General features: G+C 40.0%; 1 protein-coding gene across 1 annotated transcript in view; it reads left to right on the forward strand.

Annotated features, from left to right (window-relative positions):
- Window positions 1-18,844, forward strand: part of LOC136862579 (protein O-mannosyl-transferase Tmtc2) — a 671,534-nt gene that overhangs the window by 626,134 nt on the left and 26,556 nt on the right. Inside the window, exon 6 of the mRNA XM_068225145.1 lies at window positions 17,822-17,953. Within this exon, the coding sequence (XP_068081246.1) occupies window positions 17,822-17,953 (132 nt within the window). The remainder of the gene's footprint in view (window positions 1-17,821; window positions 17,954-18,844) is intronic.

Here is an 18,844-nt window from a genome sequence, read left to right on the forward strand (position 1 = left end):
AGAGGAGTGCAACAGGCCTCGGCAGTCGGTACAATTCCGATCCTCGCCGCAAGTTGTGGGCTTCGTTCGTCCCATCCCTGACCCGGACATTGATTGGAAAGCAGATTGTAGGTTTTCGTACCACAATATACTACAATAATTTTAAACTACGTTCAGACGTACCCTAATTACAATATGTTGCTACTAAGCCCAGACAGAAATGAACATTCGTTCGTTCGTAACCTGTTTACCCTCCAGGGTCAGTTTTACCTCGGACTCAGCGAGGCATCCCACCTCTACCGCCTCAAAGGCAGTGTCCTGGAGCTTCAGACTCTGGATCGGGGATACAACTGGGGAGGATGACCAGTACCTCGTCCGGGCGGCCTTTCCTGCTATGCTGAACAGGGGCCTTGTGGGGGGATGGGAGGGTTGGAAGGGATAGAGAAGGAAGAGGGAAGGAAGCGGCCGTGGCCTTAAGTTAGGTACCATCCCGACATTTGCCCGGGTGAAAAGTGGGAAACCACGGAAAACCTCTTCCAGGATGGCTGAGGAGGGAATCGAACCCCACTCTACTCAGTTGACCTCCCTAGGATGAGTGGACCCCGTTCGATCACTCCTACCATTTTTCAAATTTCGTGGCAGAGCCGGGAATCGAACCCGGGCCTCTTGGTGTGGCAGCTAATCACACTAATCAGTACACCACAGAGGCGGACGAAATCAACATACTATATATTATGTCCTTTATGTTGAATTCGCGAAAATGAAACTCTTCAATTCAGTTTTACTGCTATGGTGTTTTATTAATTCTTTTTTTAAATTATATTTCTGAAGGTTACATAGACTAATTGGATAAGTCATAGATACGAAATATTCCTATACAAAACTTGTTACATATCATAAACAAGCTAAAGTTACGGAATCTGCTGAAAGTTTTAACAATACCAGAAAAGTTTGCTCCCTTTTACATGCTGAATATTTTCTTTACTATCTAATAACTCTTTTAAGGAGATATGATGTGAGTTGAAGCATGTAACTCGTAAGACTCGAGACTGCGAGGGAAGAAATGGTTATCGAGTTAGAAATTACTTCTTAATACTATATGCTCAATTTGGCACAGGAAAGTGTAGTAAGGTAGAAGCTGTTCCTTCTGTAAGCTGTGAGGCTGCACTGGGAAGATTAAAGTTATAAATATTTCTGTAATTCAAGTAGAAGAAAATTTGTGAACTGAACTCTGGATAGCCGTTATTCCGTAACTTGTGATAGCCGTGCTGTAACTATAAAGCACTGAATTTCTAAGCAATAGCTTGGAGGTTCGATGTCAGCTGAATCTAAAAATGGTATTTGAAGGTGCTCAAACATTCCAGCCTCATATTGGACCATCAAACAACTCTTCACGGAAAAAATTCCGACACTTCAGAGTTTTCAGAAACCCTATATTTAGTGAATGAGACGTTGAATGAATAACATTATTATTAATTAATTAATTAATTAAATTATTCATTTACCGTATTAATTAATTAATTAATTTATTTATTTCCTTTAAACTGTATATGTATAATCCGGGGGTACTAGATGGAGAAAGGGCAAAACCAATATAAACGGAAGTGCCTCTATCCCCTCATATGTACGTTTACATAAACTCTACGCAATATTTTTGGATGTGCAGACGATTTTAAATTTACAGATTTACACTTCAAACACAGTACGGTAATCTTAGAAAAATAAAATTCTTAATTTATGCTATACATAGTAAAATTAAGAAAATTCGGTCATTCGTACCCTCACTCATACCCCTGTATACACACTCTTCTGAGGCCATATTCCTTCATAAAAATTCTCACACGCGAACGCATACACATTCGACCGAACTCCACTGTACCTGAACATATCATTCTTGAAATACTAATGTATGCAAGTTGTATACATCACATCTGGGTTTTTATTTATATATACACGTTACTAACTGCGCGGATGAAGTGAGGAAGAAAAAGGAGTTTTATTCCGGTGCTAGAAGGTTCCACTGCCGAGCACTACGTGAGAAAAATTAACTTAAATATGAGGTTGTTCTAGCTTGTAGGTGAGGAATAAGAGTTGCTACAGTATAATAATGAATTCCCTTACTTAGAAGTTATCTCTTTTTTTCTAGTGGCTTTACGTCGCACCGACACAGATAGGTCTTATGGCGACGAAGGGATAGGAAAGGCCTAGGAGTTGGAAGGAAGCGGCCCTGGCCTTAATTAAGGTACAGCCCCAGCATTTGCCTGGTGTGAAAATGGGAAACCACGGAAAACTATCTTCAGGGCTGCCGATAGTGGGATTCGAACCTACTATCTCCCGGATGCAAAGAAGTTATCTCAGAGAGAAAGAATGACGTCTAATTATGAGTACATATAGGGACTAATCTTTTAAATGTATATATACTGTGTACGGAAGTATCCCTATGTCCGTAAGATTTCAGAAGAATATTTAGAAAGTAAGAATTTTACAACAGCGGAAATAGACACCAAATATATCTCCTATTTACAGGAAAAATACGCTCATGTCCATAAGGTAAGGGATCTTTGAGATCCATGCGGTTTCCCTGTTTGAGGATTTAATATCTACCACCATTAAACAGCATGTACCTTTCTCCAAACCCAGAACACACAAATATCCCCCCTGGCTGAGTGCCGAAACTAAATTGCTACTAAAGAACAAAACCCGTGCGTGGTCACTCTGGAAGTCTATCCCCAATTCACACACGTATAATACTTTTAAATACCTCAGGAAAATCTCAAAATCGCATCTTAAAAATAACTACAACCGGCACATCACTCCTATAACTGGAAACCTTAAAACAACCCTAAAAAGTTCTGGGCCCTAATTTCGTCACGCAGAAAGTCACCCCGGATACCACTGAATCTTAAACTACATAGTGATGATGTCCCAACTGAATTAAGTTCTCAAAAATTCAATGAGTACTTTCACTCTACCTTTAGCCCTCCTGCACCTATCACAGAACTACCACAGATCAATAGTGTTTGCAGTTACTCACTGTCACAAATATCAACGACCCCTAACGAAGTACAAAATATTCTGAATAGTCTCCCAACAAACCGCTCCACCGGGCCCAATGATATTAGCCTTATATTCCTCAAAAATACTTCTGCATCTCTCTGTGCACCGTTATCTACAATTTTAAACCTGTGTATGGCTACTGGTGCATTCCCCGACAGCTGGAAACAAGCTGATATCACACCTATTTTCAAATCTGGCAACAAATATGATATCTCATCATACCGCCCAATATCTATCGTTCCAATACTATCCTCTGTCCTCGAAAGAATAATCCACCGCCGACTCCTCTTTTTCACACAGCCGTACATATCTGAAGAACAACACGGATTCACTCCCGGAAAATCATGCCTCACTAACATCACTGTTCTCAATCACCACATCATTTCAGCAATGGAAAATAAATCTCAGTTTGATGCAATCTATATAGATCTGGCAAAGGCACTCGACTCAGTGGATCATGCACTTCTTCTTCATAAGCTCGCTACCAGATTTAATATCCATGGCCCCGTCTTGTCATTGATAACAAGTTTCCTCTCCGGCAGAAAACAAAGAGTGGTACTCCCTGAATCTGCCTCATCATGGTTATCTGTGTTATCAGGAGTATCTCAGGGCAGTATTCTGGGACCCCTACTCTTTGTTCTCTATATCGATGACATAATTTTTTGCACCCGAAATAGTCAGTGTTCCCTCCTCTTGTACGCCGACGACCTGAAAATCCTAAGAGAAGTGTCTACGCCTGATGACTGTGACGAATTACAGACTGTTCTCAATTCGTGTGGTGACTGGTTTAAGGAATGGAATCTTTCTCCCAATTTTAAGAAGTGCAATACAATCTCCTTTTCATTGCTAAAGCAAGGAATGAACACTGCATATACCATCCACGGAAATACATTGCAATCGGCTTCTCTGGTAAGAGACCTAGGTGTTATAATAGACTGTAAACTAACCTTCTCTGCTCACATTCACTCCATAAAATCCCGTGCTATGCGTACTCTAGGCATTCTTTACAGGTTTACTGAAATTAATGATATTAACGCCTTAAAATTATACTTTGTCTCGTATGTTCTCCCCATTTTTGACTTTTCTTCCCCTATTTGGTCCTAATCTGCTATCACAAACATATCTCAACTAAACAGTATTTTTAACTTTTTCACTTTCATTGTTAAGACTCGCAATCCTGTTTTTAAGAACAAAACTAAATCTGACATTATGAACTACCTGGATATACTTGACCTGAGAAGACGTTTACAGTTCTCCGATCTATGTTACCTTCACAAAATAATCAATGGCTACAGCAAATGTAATTCTCTTCCGGCATACTTCCCTATACACGTTCCTTCCCGCCCTACACGCAACCGGCACACTCATCATGTGTCCCATCCGCGCCTAACTTTACAACGCTCTATCTTCCACCGTCTCCCTACTCTTGGTAATTCACTACCCGATATCGACATATTCACACCTTTTGCATCCTTCAAACTAAAAATTAAAAGATTCCTTTGAAGTCCTCTCCAGGTTTTCACTTTCTTCCGTCCCTCCAACCCTTGACCTTTCTTCTTCCTAATTTCTGAAACCGACACTTGCCAGTTACCGTTGTCATTGTTGTTACATTGTTAATGTTAAAATTGTTAATTATTGTTGTTACTTAATATTGTTGTTTATACCTTTGTTATCTTTTATACTTATTTAAACTTATTATTATTATTATTATTATTATTATTATTATTATTATTATTATTATTATTATTATTATTATTAGTGTAAAACGGCCCTACATAGGCTGTATCTAATAAATAAATAAATAAATAAATAAATAAATAAATAAATAAATAAATAAATAAATAAATAAATAAATAATTATGTCATGGCAATAATGTGCGCACTAAACTGTAACTGGACAACATGAAAACACGTGAAAAACCTTGCAGTTTAATACAAGATCTATTAGTGTGCCTGAAACAGTCCGTGTGTATACCGCGGTTCTGACTGCGTGTTGTGTGCGTCTGGCACACAATATTCGAGTTGCAGAGAATCAGGATGGCACAGAGAACACATTTTGGATGACATTGAGTGTGGTCGGATCATGGCAAATTAGAGACCGGCCGCATTCAACGCCAGGTGTCTCTTGCAGCATCGGTTCATGGATGTGGAGAAGATTCTATGAGGGACGAAACATTCAGCGTCAGTGCAGGCAGGGTCCGGGATCATTACCTTCCCGTCGTGAGTTCCCAAAGACGTCCAACCAGCACAGCACCTGCACTGGTTAGAGACATCGCAGTAGACATCGCTTCCAGATGTTGAACTGTATACTCGGCGAGATGCATTCCCCTCACACATTCCCCTCTCGTCGAATGTGGTGTCTTTATTCATCGTGAATGGATCCAGGAAGAGTGGAGTAGTGTCCTGATCAGGGTGGAGTAGTGCTTTAGCGTGAGGATTGAACTGCGCCGTCTGCTCACCTGGCGCGCCCCTGAGTCACGTAACCAATATTCTGGAAAGGGACGGACAGGGTGGCGCCAATGTTCTCTTCTGGGGCGGCATCGTGTTAGGAGCACCTATCCCACTGCATGTGTTTTCTAGGGATACTGTGACGGGTGTTGTCTCTAGGGATGATATCTCGCAATAGTGCTTGCGGATTTTTCATGGTTCATATGGACCTGGGTACTATCTGATGGACAATAATGCCCACCCACACAGTGGATGGACTAGTAACTGCAACATGAAGACATCACATGTCTAGAGTGCCAGTTCGCATGGAATGCTCTAGGCCGAAGGATTGTAGCCCTAACACCGGCACCACGGTCCATTGTTGACCTCCAAAGGGCGCTTGTCCAGCAATGGAATTGCGTTACAACAAGCCATGCTGGGCGGCCCGATCCAGAGTATGGAGAGCCGTTGTGCGTTCTGTATTGCGATGCGAAGTAGTCACACCCCGTACTGATGTTCTGTATGCAGCTGGCGGATGAACACCACACACCGACAGAGTCGCCCACTATCCTGCCTGGTTTCTACCGCATCCCTGGTATCCACGAGTCGAACTATTAGTGCTCACATTATCACCGTGCTCCATGTTCTACGTGGATCGTGAAGATCTCTTAACGTACGGACATGGGTGTACAATGAACTTCTATCGACCACAAATTTTGCACTTTCTAAAGAAAAATACTTTTTTTCGGTGAACTGATTGTGTCATATTCACTATGTTGTTGACAACTGCTCCATCTAGTGGCTTGAATTCGAACTAAGTCCATCCCTGTGTTCTGCTGCCTTTCACAGCAGTACTGAGAATATTGCAATGTTACGAAGACTGAAATTGGCGACAATGTGGCGATGACCGTCATATTTGAACGTTTCAGTGAAAAATACCTCTCATCAGAGAAGTCAGTGAACCATATTTACAATGCTTATATATTCTCTGATAGGCTATAACGTTCAGAGCATAGGCAGTAACTGAGAAATAAGGGAGTTTTTGCTAAGGTTATTTCCTCACTCTAACCGCTGGGATATAGGTGGATCAGTTTACCAACGGCTGCCCAGCTCAACCCAAACCTGTGTTCGAGTTCCGCTGTTTGATTTTGTAGACCCAGCTTTATATTGTGACCCAAGAAAACATATTCTTCAACTTGTTCAATAAGGGTACCTGTGCCAATTATTCTTGTTTTCGTAAGGTTTACGCTGAGCCCAATAGTCACACTGTGCTGAGTCGTGAAGCATTTCAGATAACTCTTTTAGATCATTGCTAATTAGGACTATATATCACCTGCAAAACTACGACAACATCCATTGACTATTATTCCCTTCGACTCCTACGAACGCTTCTTGAAGTCGTATTCGAAGGCTAAGATGAACTGTTTAGAAGAAATTACACCTCTCTGCCTCCTCTTTCGCTGGCACATTTTCCGTCTTTCAGTCACTGTCATTTTTGACCTGAAGAGCTGTATTTTCATACCGGTTTCTGACGAGGTTTGTATACCATACAATGTTTTCCTATCATAAGAAGTATGTGTTAGTTAATCCAAGGCATGCAGTGTTACATTTCATCGTCTGAAGGTCCTGTTCGTGCGAATCTCTTCAGACCCTCCTACAATGTACCCTGTGGTGAGAGATATTTCTCTAATGACCGCTGATTGTCGAGGTTTCCATATTTTATTGCCAGCATATCTATTAGGTACAATGACAATGAACTACATTGTAAGAAGGCCAGCATTTTAAAGAGTACCGGTGCGCTACAAGTTCATATACTGTACAATAATGCGATATTTTCTGATACTTGCATTTTTCCGGGGTATTTATCATATTTTTAAAAAATCTCTATTTGTAAACAGGGAATCATTGAACCTTTCACTGTGTGAAAGAAAGGGAATGGTGGAGATATTTTCCCTATTCTTGAAAGTCTCGATCCCTCATTGGGATGTCACTTAAGTCTGTTTCATTTTTCACAATGTTTCCCCAACCACTAGGGGTTGTTACTCTTTACTTCTTCATGTTTTTCTAAAATCAGTATCTACTTATTGGCACACATTCTGGAAAAAGTTTCATTCATCTGGAAATTTTGTGTATGGAAACAATAGCAGGGAGTTTGACTTGCGATATTCATACAAATAGTGGGCAAGCACATGGAATAACGCTTGCATTTTCGTTGAAAAGACAAAGTTTACATCGGATATTTCCCAATTCAGAGCCTCCGTGGCTCAGGCGGCAGCGCGCCGGCCTCTCACCGCTCGGTTCCGTGGTTCAAATCCCGGTCACTTCATGTGAGATTTGTGTTGGATAAAGCGGAGGCGGGACAGGCTTTTCTCCGGGTACTCCGGTTTTCCCTGTCATATTTCATTCCAGCAACACTCTCCAATATCATTTCATTTCATCTGTCATTCATTAATCATCGCCCCAGAGGAGTGTGACAGGCTTCGGCAGCCGGCACAATTCCTACCCTCGCCGCTAGATAGGGGCTTCATTCATTCCATCCCTGACCCGGTCAATGGCTGGAAACTGGCTGTGCAAATTTTCCAATTCAAGTCTTGAAGTGTAATAGTGCAGATTTGATCTAAGAATCCTTCTCGCCATCTGGACACTTTCACTTATGACTGAAATTTTTTGCTCCTGAGTTTAACAGCATGAGTGGCACGCGTATGCGCAGGGGACAGATAGCTACTATCTTCTTCGCCACAATATTTGTTGCTCCCGGCTCAAGGCGGCTTCTCACATGACGGTAGTGATTTCTCGCACGTCATTTGCTGTGTTAGCACATAAACTGTTGATGTTAATTATGCTGAGATTAGGTGCAGATGGCGCTGACATCAATGATCAGTCCCAGCTCATGGCCAATTACCGAGACAAGTAGTTTATAGCGCTAATCAGGCTTGTGACAGCCTGTTCTCTACGTAGAACTGGTTTGTATGCTCCGAGGGACGTGCAACTATAGGATAATAACTAGTTCTGGAGTTCATGACAATATACACACTTAAGAATAATAACAATAATAATTTTATAAAATCCGAAAGGACTCATATATTATACAGGTAGAGGTGCATGTTATTTTCTCTTGTGCACTGACAATACATTGCCCTAAGTAGACTTGGAGTGGCGTATCAACGTTGCACTATCTGCCTGCGTCTAGAGAATTTGTGGCAATCCAACTGATCAGCCTACTGCCACACTGGGCAAAGATTCTCGTAATTTCATAGTTGAAAAAGGTTTAGGAAAATCTTGAATAATAATCTTCTATTCCCATTTTCTCTGGTTAGGGCGCAGGTTGTGTTGCATATGTGTATTTGGCCTTGGCTTAGGACCAGATACCCTTCCCGATGTCAATCGTACGTCGTAAGTCGTATTCTCTATCGTGAGTTTGTGGTACTCGATATTGTGCTAAGTTGTGTGTACACGAACCGATGTGTAATGAAAAGAAACGAATCCCTAGGCTCCGAATCATGGGAGCAGTGTTGCCAACTTAGCTGATTTTCCGCTAAATTTGGCGGAATAAGAAGATTGTCGGCGGAGAAATATATCATTTAGCGGACAGCGGATTTGTTGGCGGAATTCTAGATTTATTATAGCGGAATTTAGTGTTTTTGTCCATTTTACGTTTTTTAAAAGTTTGTACTCCAGTCTGTCTCGAAGCTGTTCCGTATTTCTTATCAAGAACTAGCAGTCACATGAGAAAAATATGTTATTTGGATTTGATGTTATGAGATCATGGTATCATAAATTTGTAACGAGTGGGGAATGGTTACTTATCTCTTAGTTGACGAATGAGGACAGATAATGAACCTGTGAGAGAGTAGCATTTATATTTATGTTATGAAAAAAGACCGTTTAATGAACTGGCCTGTTCTGTGTGTGGCCCTTGAGGTGGGGGATTCACCTAATTTGCGCCCGGCACTAAAACGCCTATTAGCTGGCCTGCTCGCAGGCAGGGGGTTAATTTCAGTGTAACTCACAGATCACGTGAGTGCAGACATTTATTATTATTATTATTATTATTATTATTATTATTATTATTATTATTATTATTATTATTATTATTATTATTATTATTATTATTATTATTGCTCATTAATTGAGATCGGATTTCTCGGCGGAATTTTAGCGGATTTTAGTAGTATTTAGCGGATCTTGAAAATATAAGTTGGCAACACTGCATGGGAGTGAATCAGATGCGGAAAAAATCTCCGATCTGGCCGAGATTTGACTAGGAACCTCAGAACCAAAGGCCACAAAATTTACCATTCAGGCAAAGAGCCATAATAATAATAATAATAATAATAATAATAATAATAATAATAATAATAATAATAATAATAATAATAATAATAATAATAATACAGATATCAAAAGAAAAATAATAAACTAATTCAGTGAGTATTACAGGCATTGCATTAACTTAAGCTTCCAGGATGACTCACTGCTGAGTGGCTCGAACGGTGGACTCTGGTTTTCTGACTTTGTGGGTTCGATTCCAAGTCGATAGTATTTGATGATGTTTAAACCCGCCATCCTTGTGTCGGTAGATTTACTGGCATGTAATAGAACTCCCTTGGTACAACATTCCAGCAGATTGGTGTCTCCAGAAACCGTACAATTGTGTACAGGACATTCCCATGTATATGGGGAAGTAATGGGGGTGTACAGTACATCCTAAAACAGCATAAACAGTCCCTATTATCATCTGCCCTACAATCGATTTAAAGTGAGGAGGCAATTCCGCGTTCAGCTAGGGACCCCGCGTTCTCTTTCAGTCGACTTTTACAATAGGCAGGGCATACTGTGGATATTCTACCGCCCCGACTCACAGGGGGTGCCTTCGGGTATGGTTGACAGTTATGTCGAGTGAACGCCCCTTCATTGCGTTGTGGGTAATGTATTCAAACTTATTATTTCGAATATTTCTCGTAGAAGCCTTTTCATCACCAATACATTTAGGGCCATTTTCTCCAAATCGAGTTAAACCTGGTATAAATTAAACCCGTTTAACTTTATAAACTTGTGTAAACTTGCGTCCATTTTCTCCACCAATTTCTGACACTCGTTTAGTTTAAACGACAGCTCGCCCGTTTAAATTAATGATGTCAAGTTTGCGGTAGCGTTGGCTGCACTGAAGGAATAGTCGAAGGCATGGTCGATTGGAATTGGCCAATCAGAGCGAAGTAATTCAATGACCGACATTTTTTTATTAATATCAGCTGTTTGTGGCGAATTAATTCTGTCGTACGCAGTGAATAAAGAAGAAATTCGGCGGGATATTAGCTTTACTGATAAATAAATTGTTTACATTTGTGCGAAGTGTTGTGTCGTATAATTTTAGCTATTGCTGTCTACAATTTCTTGGAACGCACTTTTATTTCTTATTTTTCTCTGTCATGCTTTAGGCCTACCGTGGGCCTAATGTGTGTCTTTTGATGTCTGTATTGTCTTACGGAACACACGGGAACGTTGAGATATTAAAATCCTAGTCTTTCTGCAATACGGTATTCCTTTCCTCAGAAAATCAACATTTATGTGAATTTCAAGTAAACGAATTCCAAGCATGCTCGGGATCTATATCTCCTATTAAAATCCATCGCCCTCGGCCGGGATCAATCTCACAAACCTCGGATCCAGCAGACAGACCACTGAGGATGTATTATTTGGAGATGTAGTACTTGATTCTATATTCGTTTATAACATAACCAGGTTCGCGGTATGTCGTATTGTTTGCATAATACTCTTCTCCCTATAGCAATAATATTTCTATTGCTGGTTTGCTGGCAATAGTTACGATGAAACATTTTATTACTTTTCTGATCCTATAAATATATGATCTAGTAATTAGAAATTGTATACCACCCCCTCTCCTACCGTGCCGGCCAACATTCTGATGGTAAAAATATGTTTGACGAACTGGATTCGAACCGTCTAATCACAGCTTTGGACGTTGCTTTTCTAACGCTTTAAAGACCACAGCCACCATACGCCGCGTAGGGAACGGACGTATAACAGCTGTTATGAAGAAATATTTTTATGCTTCACATTACAGCATTTATATCATCAACAGTATTTTATATAATATTATAAAAATACTGCAATTTAAGGCCTGTGGTCTCCGTTGTTAATGAGAAAATTGCCTGCTGCATAATATCTTAAAGCAACCAGAATCATTGCTTCTAGCGGAATAGCATTATTTCGTGCAGTTGGCGTTTTAAATGAATCCTTTGATACTAGACAATCCTTGCTGTTCGCTTATGAATTATAAATCCATCAAAATACTCCGTTACATCCGATTTTCCAAGATTGTAGACTTTTGTTGGAATGCAGCCTCTTAACCTCATTTGAATATCAAAATTATTTCCTATTTAACCAAAGACTTCAATAAATTCTTCCTTTTTTTCTAATGCTAATACTACGTTCTAATTTTAGTACGTTTTCTGTTAAAGTGCTGCAATACTGGTAGTCAAAACTAACCCTTCTACTAGAAAAATCACAGAAACGTTAATAAAATATCAAGAAGGTTGAATATAAACATAAGTTCAAACCTACAGTATAGTAGGTTTAACTTTGAACCAAGTTTAAACTTGAAACAAAGTGTAAACCAATATGGGGAAAATGAATGTTAGTTTAAACTCAGACTTTAACCAGATTAAAATAAACCTAGTTTAAACTTATTTGGGGAAAACGGCCCTTAGTCGCCTACGGGCAGGTTATTTCCATGAAGGGTCTCAGATTTTTGTTTATGTATTTTTACACATTTACACCATTTTGATCAATTTATGGATTGTAGATTATGTATTCATCTGCATAACTGCGTGCTCATATTCGCGATATTAGCAGAAACGAACCCATCCGCTAGTCCTCAATACGTATGTTATGTGTGCTCTTATTCGAACTTGAAAGAAAGTGGGTGGTATGATTAAAACTATTCCAGTTTCTATACTCAAGAGTATGCGCTCTTAAGAGTATGTCCTCAAACCAACTAATACGCACGCATTTTCTTCAGAGTAAGAAGGTTCTCACTCGATTTAGTTGATACTCGAGAGCACCGCTATGTGGATCATTTGACATTGAGTAAAAGCTCACTTTGGCTACTATCGTCGACCAGTCATCTGTTCATACTTCAACATAGCCTTAACTGCTGTGTTCAGTTTTCTGATCCATGTGCGTGAAAATTAAGTTGTATTTTGGTCTCGTCGCAATGGAAAATATTCCGTCAATAAATGTTCGCAAATATTCTAAGAGAACATAATGTTCTCTTAACAAGTCTCGGAAAAATGTTTTGAAATACAGTATATTCCAGCCAAATAACAAGTCATTTTCATAAAAATGAAGAAACATATACTATAACAAAGAAGATAGATAATACCAAAATGAGAGCGACGTTAACAAAATAATTACCTTAATACTTTCATAACCTTAATACTTTCATAGCCTTTCATGGACTGTACCTTAATTAAGGCCACGGCCGCTTCCTTCGAAATCCTAGGCTTTTCCTATCCCATCGTCGCCATAAAACCTATCTGTGTCGGAGCGACGTAAAGCCCGTAGCAACCTCGTAGCATAGCCTTTCCTGTTAAGCATTCATCGTCATCACCCTAATATGAACCAACATAACAAAAGTGCATTTAAGAGCACCTATTACCGCAAGAAGACTATACCTTTCCTGCCCGTATTGGTTTGTAATATAACATTCTGTATCAGTTTGATGAAATTAAGTCCACACCGCACCTTTAGCTGCGATGATGTCCATAACCTGAAGAAGATTTCCTGATTCCAACTTCCGCTATGCCATTCACATCTACTCTTGTATAAGGGGCGATCAAAAAGTTTCCGTTCGATGGCCGTATCAATCGGGATGCCAATCAGCAAAAATCGCTGTGAGGATTGAGGGACTTATCCCACCAACGCACCAGGTTGAAGATCCCCGTGTCCTGCTGCGTGAAGAAGTCCGTAATCGCTTGCTACACATCCTCATCCTACAGAAAACGTCGACGCAACAAAGCCTTTTTGAGGGAACCGAAGGCATGATAATCGCATTGAGAGAGACCAAGAATATAGGGCGGATGCTCTAATGTATCCGACTTGAGATGGCGTACCTTCTGCGTGATGACCTTTGTGGATGAGGCTGGCTTCCCAGATCGACCGGCGTCTTGTGTCGAAATGTGACCTGCATGGAACTTGGTGGTTTTCGACAGACATCCTGCCCCATACACAGTCTTCATTCTCCGATGAACGCCCGCCGGTGTGTGTCCTTCGGCAGTCAAGAACAGAATAACAGTACTTTGGTCCTGTTTGGACGTATTTGTTAATAACGTCTTCACAGTTCACGTGGCAGCATTTAACGCACGAATATCGGCACGAGGCGACTGTCACACTAATCACTTCGCCTACATGTCCGTGCTTTTATACCCTCATCGGAGTCACGCTACGTTTCATATCCGCTGCAGCAACAACCTCAAACGGAGACTTTTTGATCTCGCCTTATAATTCAGTTCTTAATACCACATCCAACAACTCATACTTCAAGGAAAATTAAAAGGAAGAAAAGGCTCTGGGTGACGACGCATTTCCTGGTTGGGAAACCTCCGCCAGTGGTCCAGTTTATCATCAGCTGGCTTATTTAGAGCATCTGTGAGTAGGGAGGCCTGGATAAGAATGACCGCCAACGTCCATTGTTGATATAGCACTTCCAGAAGAAGAACAGCGCCCTAGTTTCTCTGGTTTAAATAAATTCAAGTTTTGAAAAATGATACAGACTTTTAAAGCTCTTAAGAGTCGCAATTTTATATGTTTCCTGGGAAAAGTTTTCTACGTGGTACCACTTTATTCATAATCTCAGACATTTATTCAAATCTCTCACTCTTAACAGCAATAAATAAGTAGATAATCATGCCTGAGGAAACTGTCAGTTATACTCAAGAGCATACTCAGAACTTACTCCGTTTTATTCATACTCTAAATGAGAATGTACTTTCAGGCTGTTCGAAATGTGAATTTATACTACACCACCTCCATAACGCGAGTATAAGTTCAGCTAAAAATACAATTTCAATAATGTTATCCATATAAAGTGCAATTTTCCTCAGAAAGTTTGAGTATAAACTAAATACACTGTTTATCCATACCATCCAAAATAACATATCTTCACAGGCTTCCACCAACATCAACATTTTTTTGTTTAATTTTTTTAATTTCATGTATTACACGTCTATGAGCTCACGCTATATGAATGCATTTCATGTTGTTAGTTCATTAATTACTACAATGAGTATAGCACTCAAGGCAATTCAACATTTTCATTATTAGCGTGATGAATAATTAAACACTGAAGAGGACAGAGACCTGATCACGAAGCTCATCCTATCAGAAAAAATGTTTTAAAACTGTTGAGTTTGATAAATAACGAGGCAGGATAGAAGGATTTTTATAACCGTGCGACAGCTGTTGACATTCATCAACACCTTACTGACGTACTCATGGGTCAGTTCCATTCGGCGTATCATCCGCTTCTATTGACTGCAGATCTTAAAATTAATAATTTAAATTTCAAACGGCGATTCAATGATTGGTTAAGTTTCACACGTCCCGAGCTTCCTGGCATGACCTGTATATAAGGATGAGTCTACATTTGGGCTTTCTGAAAGATCTGGTCAACTTTAATGCACAGAAGATTAAATCATTGAGATTCTAGGGATCTACAAATTGAATAAAACTTGATCTTCACAATACGAACGTTGAACTGATAAACAAACTATCAGCACTTCACTGAAGAGTGTGTCACCCACGCCCACAAAGGAGACCAAAAAGACTTCCTTTCAATAACACCAGGGGTAATTAATTAGATCAAAGATCTGAATTTAAATTTGAAGTACTGATTGTGTCGTTGTTGTGCCGGAAAAACCGCGTATCCCACAGTATTCTGTTATTATTTTCCATAATACTTGGTCACGCCTCCCAGCCACATATTGATATGCAAGCAAGCAAAGTTATTTCCGTACTTGCCATGAAGGCACTTGGAGGGTTGGAAGGTAAAGGCTTCCACTATTCGTAACCTCGGCACGTGATGGAGTAGGGTGGTTATCTCTACGCCCGGCCGCCTTTGGCTCCAGAATTAACCTGGTACTCACTTTTTGTGTAGGCTGAGTGAACTTCAGGGCCGTATGCACCTCCGGAAGTGGAAATCTCGTTTCTTAAATTTTACGGCTTCCTGACGGGGATTCGAATCCACGTATATGGATATGCATCCATGAGAACAATTATTTTTGTTGTCTTCATTTTCGTATGTGAGAGTGTAAAGAAAAATTTACCGCGCTGTAGGAATGTATGTTTGCATGACGTATTTACGCACTCCTAGAGCCCCATTGGGAATACGAGGTTTAGCCGGTGCAGCGACGATATATTTGTACGAGTATTCGTAGTATTCAATGCACTGAAGACAAAATTCATTCAGGGTAACACTAACTCTTTCAGTAATACAGATCCTACGACCTTCTATATAATTTTCATAAAATGGTCTTGTTAATAGCACTTTATGTGCTATCCTCACCACTTCGTGTAGGAGGACAATAATAGTTCAAAGTCGAGTCCGAAATTTCATCCCATCAGGCTTTCCATCCGATAACGTAAGGAAATGATGCAGGTGAGTGAATGTCCCAAATTAGCATAATATAAAATAGGATAAGATAGGTTAGAGTATCGATGGACTAGTTCTAATACCACGTAACTGACAATGCTGCTCCCTACCATTACTTTCTTTAAGAGTGGTCACACCTCCCAGCCACTTGTGGATGTGCAGTCCATAATTACAATTTTCACTGCGTTCATTTTGCAATGTTTACGTGCAAAACAAAAAGAACTTCAAATGCGTAATACTGTAGATGCGCTTAAATACGTAATACAATCATATTTTCTTACAGTACGGTAATGTTCATTTTTCTTAATACATTACAATAGAAAATGGAAACAGCGAATATAGTTCTGATGGACTGCATATTAATGTGTGGTTCGGAGATGGACCAATCTTAAGGAAAATAATGGATAAGAAGAACGTTATCAGATGCGTGATAGTACAGCTAGGCCATCGGTATGTTCTTCTCCCAAACATGGATGATCAGCAATATTGTGGACGAATTTTTAAGTTCTTTTAAACTTGACTGATATACGCAGTTAATTATATCAAATTCAAAACCACAGAATGTTATAAAAATTAAATAATTAAAATTAGTTATATCCGCCTCTGTGGTGTAGTGGTTAGCGTGATTAGCTGTCACCCCTAAAGGTCCGGGTTCGATTCCCGGCTCTGCCACGAAATTTAAAAAGTTGTATTAGGGCTGGAACGGGGTCCACTCACCCTCGGGAGGTCAACTGAGTAGATGTGGGTTCGATTCCCACCTCAGCCATCCTGGAAGTGGTTTTTTGTGGTTTCCCACTTCTCCTCCAGGCAAATGCCTCACTTAAGGCCACGGCCGCTTCCATCCCTCTTCCTTGCCTAACCCATCCAATCTTCCCATCCCTTCACAAGGCCCCTGTTCAGCATAGCAGGTGAGGCCGCCTGGGCGAGGTACTGGTCATTCTCCCCAGTTGTATTCCCGACCCAAAGTCTGAAACTCCAGGACACTGCCGTTGAGGCGGTAGAGGTGGGATCCCTTGCTGAGTCCGAGGGAAGAAACAACCCTGGAGGGTAAACAGATTAAGAATAAGAAGAAAATTAGTCATACCCCTCTGTCTATCTAGAAACCACATTGATCGTTTATGGTGGTGTCTTTTACTGTTTTTTAAGAAGTAATTTTTGGAATGAAATCAGTTCAGGATTCTACTTCATGCATATCCTCACTACTTTACAACTTGCATAGTTCTTCTTCACCTTCCTTAGATTTTCTTTTTCACATACATCGGAAGATTTTACATGATCTTATTCTTCACTGCCTGTTTTGCTCCATTATTTGTTAAACAACTTTAAATGAACAGTTATTGTATATATTTGCTCTAATCATCCCCTGAATATCATTATACTGAGGTAATGAATTTTTAGAAACAACTTCTAGTTTTGTTTTATTCATCCATATTTGTTCACTGTCCATTATTACATTTTATTATTGTTTCGCTTACCGCAATATTTAGTAGTTTGCGAATTCCTAAAAGTGACAGAAGATATTATATAACCCTACCTAATACCAATGAGTATTAAAGATACTATTGGTACCAATTTATTGTAATATTTGTAAAAAATAATTGCTCATAAACTGCTTTATTGTATGTATTCCAAGCGTTTCAAAATTATCCTGTAAGCTCTACTTATCTTGCACCTTGTCTTTTGAAGCCTGGATACTCGCAACTAGACGAAGTGAGGGCCCGATTGCAGCAGTATCGGACTCGCCGGGTAGCTGTAACTTCTCAGTCACACAATGCAGTTTCGACCACGCATGCGCAAAGGCATGAATCACCAAAGAATGTGAGTATGCTGTTACACTGAAAACACTTTCTTCTTTTAAATTTTAATTTTAGAATAAAACAATGTGTATGTTCTATTTTAAAAAGTAGACCTCCTATTGTGTTACATGTAAAGAATCAAATATTTGGTTCAATACTTCTGAGTATGAGGGGCTGCCTGGCCGAGACGGTAAAGGCGTGTTCGGTTCGCCCGGAAGGACGTGGGCTCGAATCCCAGTCAGGAAGTCGTAAAATTTAAGAAACGAGATTTCCACTTCCGGAGGTGCATATGGCCCTGAGGTTCATTCAGCCTACATCAAAAATGAGTACCAGGTTAATTCCTGGAGGCAAAGGCGGCCGGGTGTAGAGCTAACCACTCTACCCCATCACGTGCCGAGGTTTACAATGGTGGAAGCTTTTACCTTCCACTCCTCCAAGGGCCTTCATGGCCTGTACGGAGGTTACTTTGCTTTGCTTTACTTTTGAGTATGGAATTTAATAAAATTTTATAATTTAACAAACCTTTCACCTTTTTATAGCTGCAGTTTTAATACTCACAAAATTCTTCACTTAGATATTCCGGACCCGTTGGCAGTAGGAATAAATACCGTATGCTATTTATTTTCAAATTAAAAATTGCGTTTCATTTCTGTCTTCAAGCGTGTCGTTGTTCTGTTCCTTGCGTACAGCCTATCTGTTCACACAAAAATTCTATGAAACGCGTCGAAAGTGGCTGACTATTCCACAAACAAAAGCAAAAAATCACTAAAACAAATGATCGAAAACACATCACAAACAATAAAACACGATTTCAGGCCCGAGACTCGAACCCAAAAATCCACAAACAAAAGACAGAGACGACCATAGGACGGAACCTATGTCGAAACTAAGACACAAAAAATACAAACAATTA

The sequence above is a fragment of the Anabrus simplex genome, chromosome 1 (genome assembly GCF_040414725.1).
Source record: "Anabrus simplex isolate iqAnaSimp1 chromosome 1, ASM4041472v1, whole genome shotgun sequence".
Taxonomy (NCBI): Eukaryota; Metazoa; Arthropoda; class Insecta; order Orthoptera; family Tettigoniidae; genus Anabrus; species Anabrus simplex.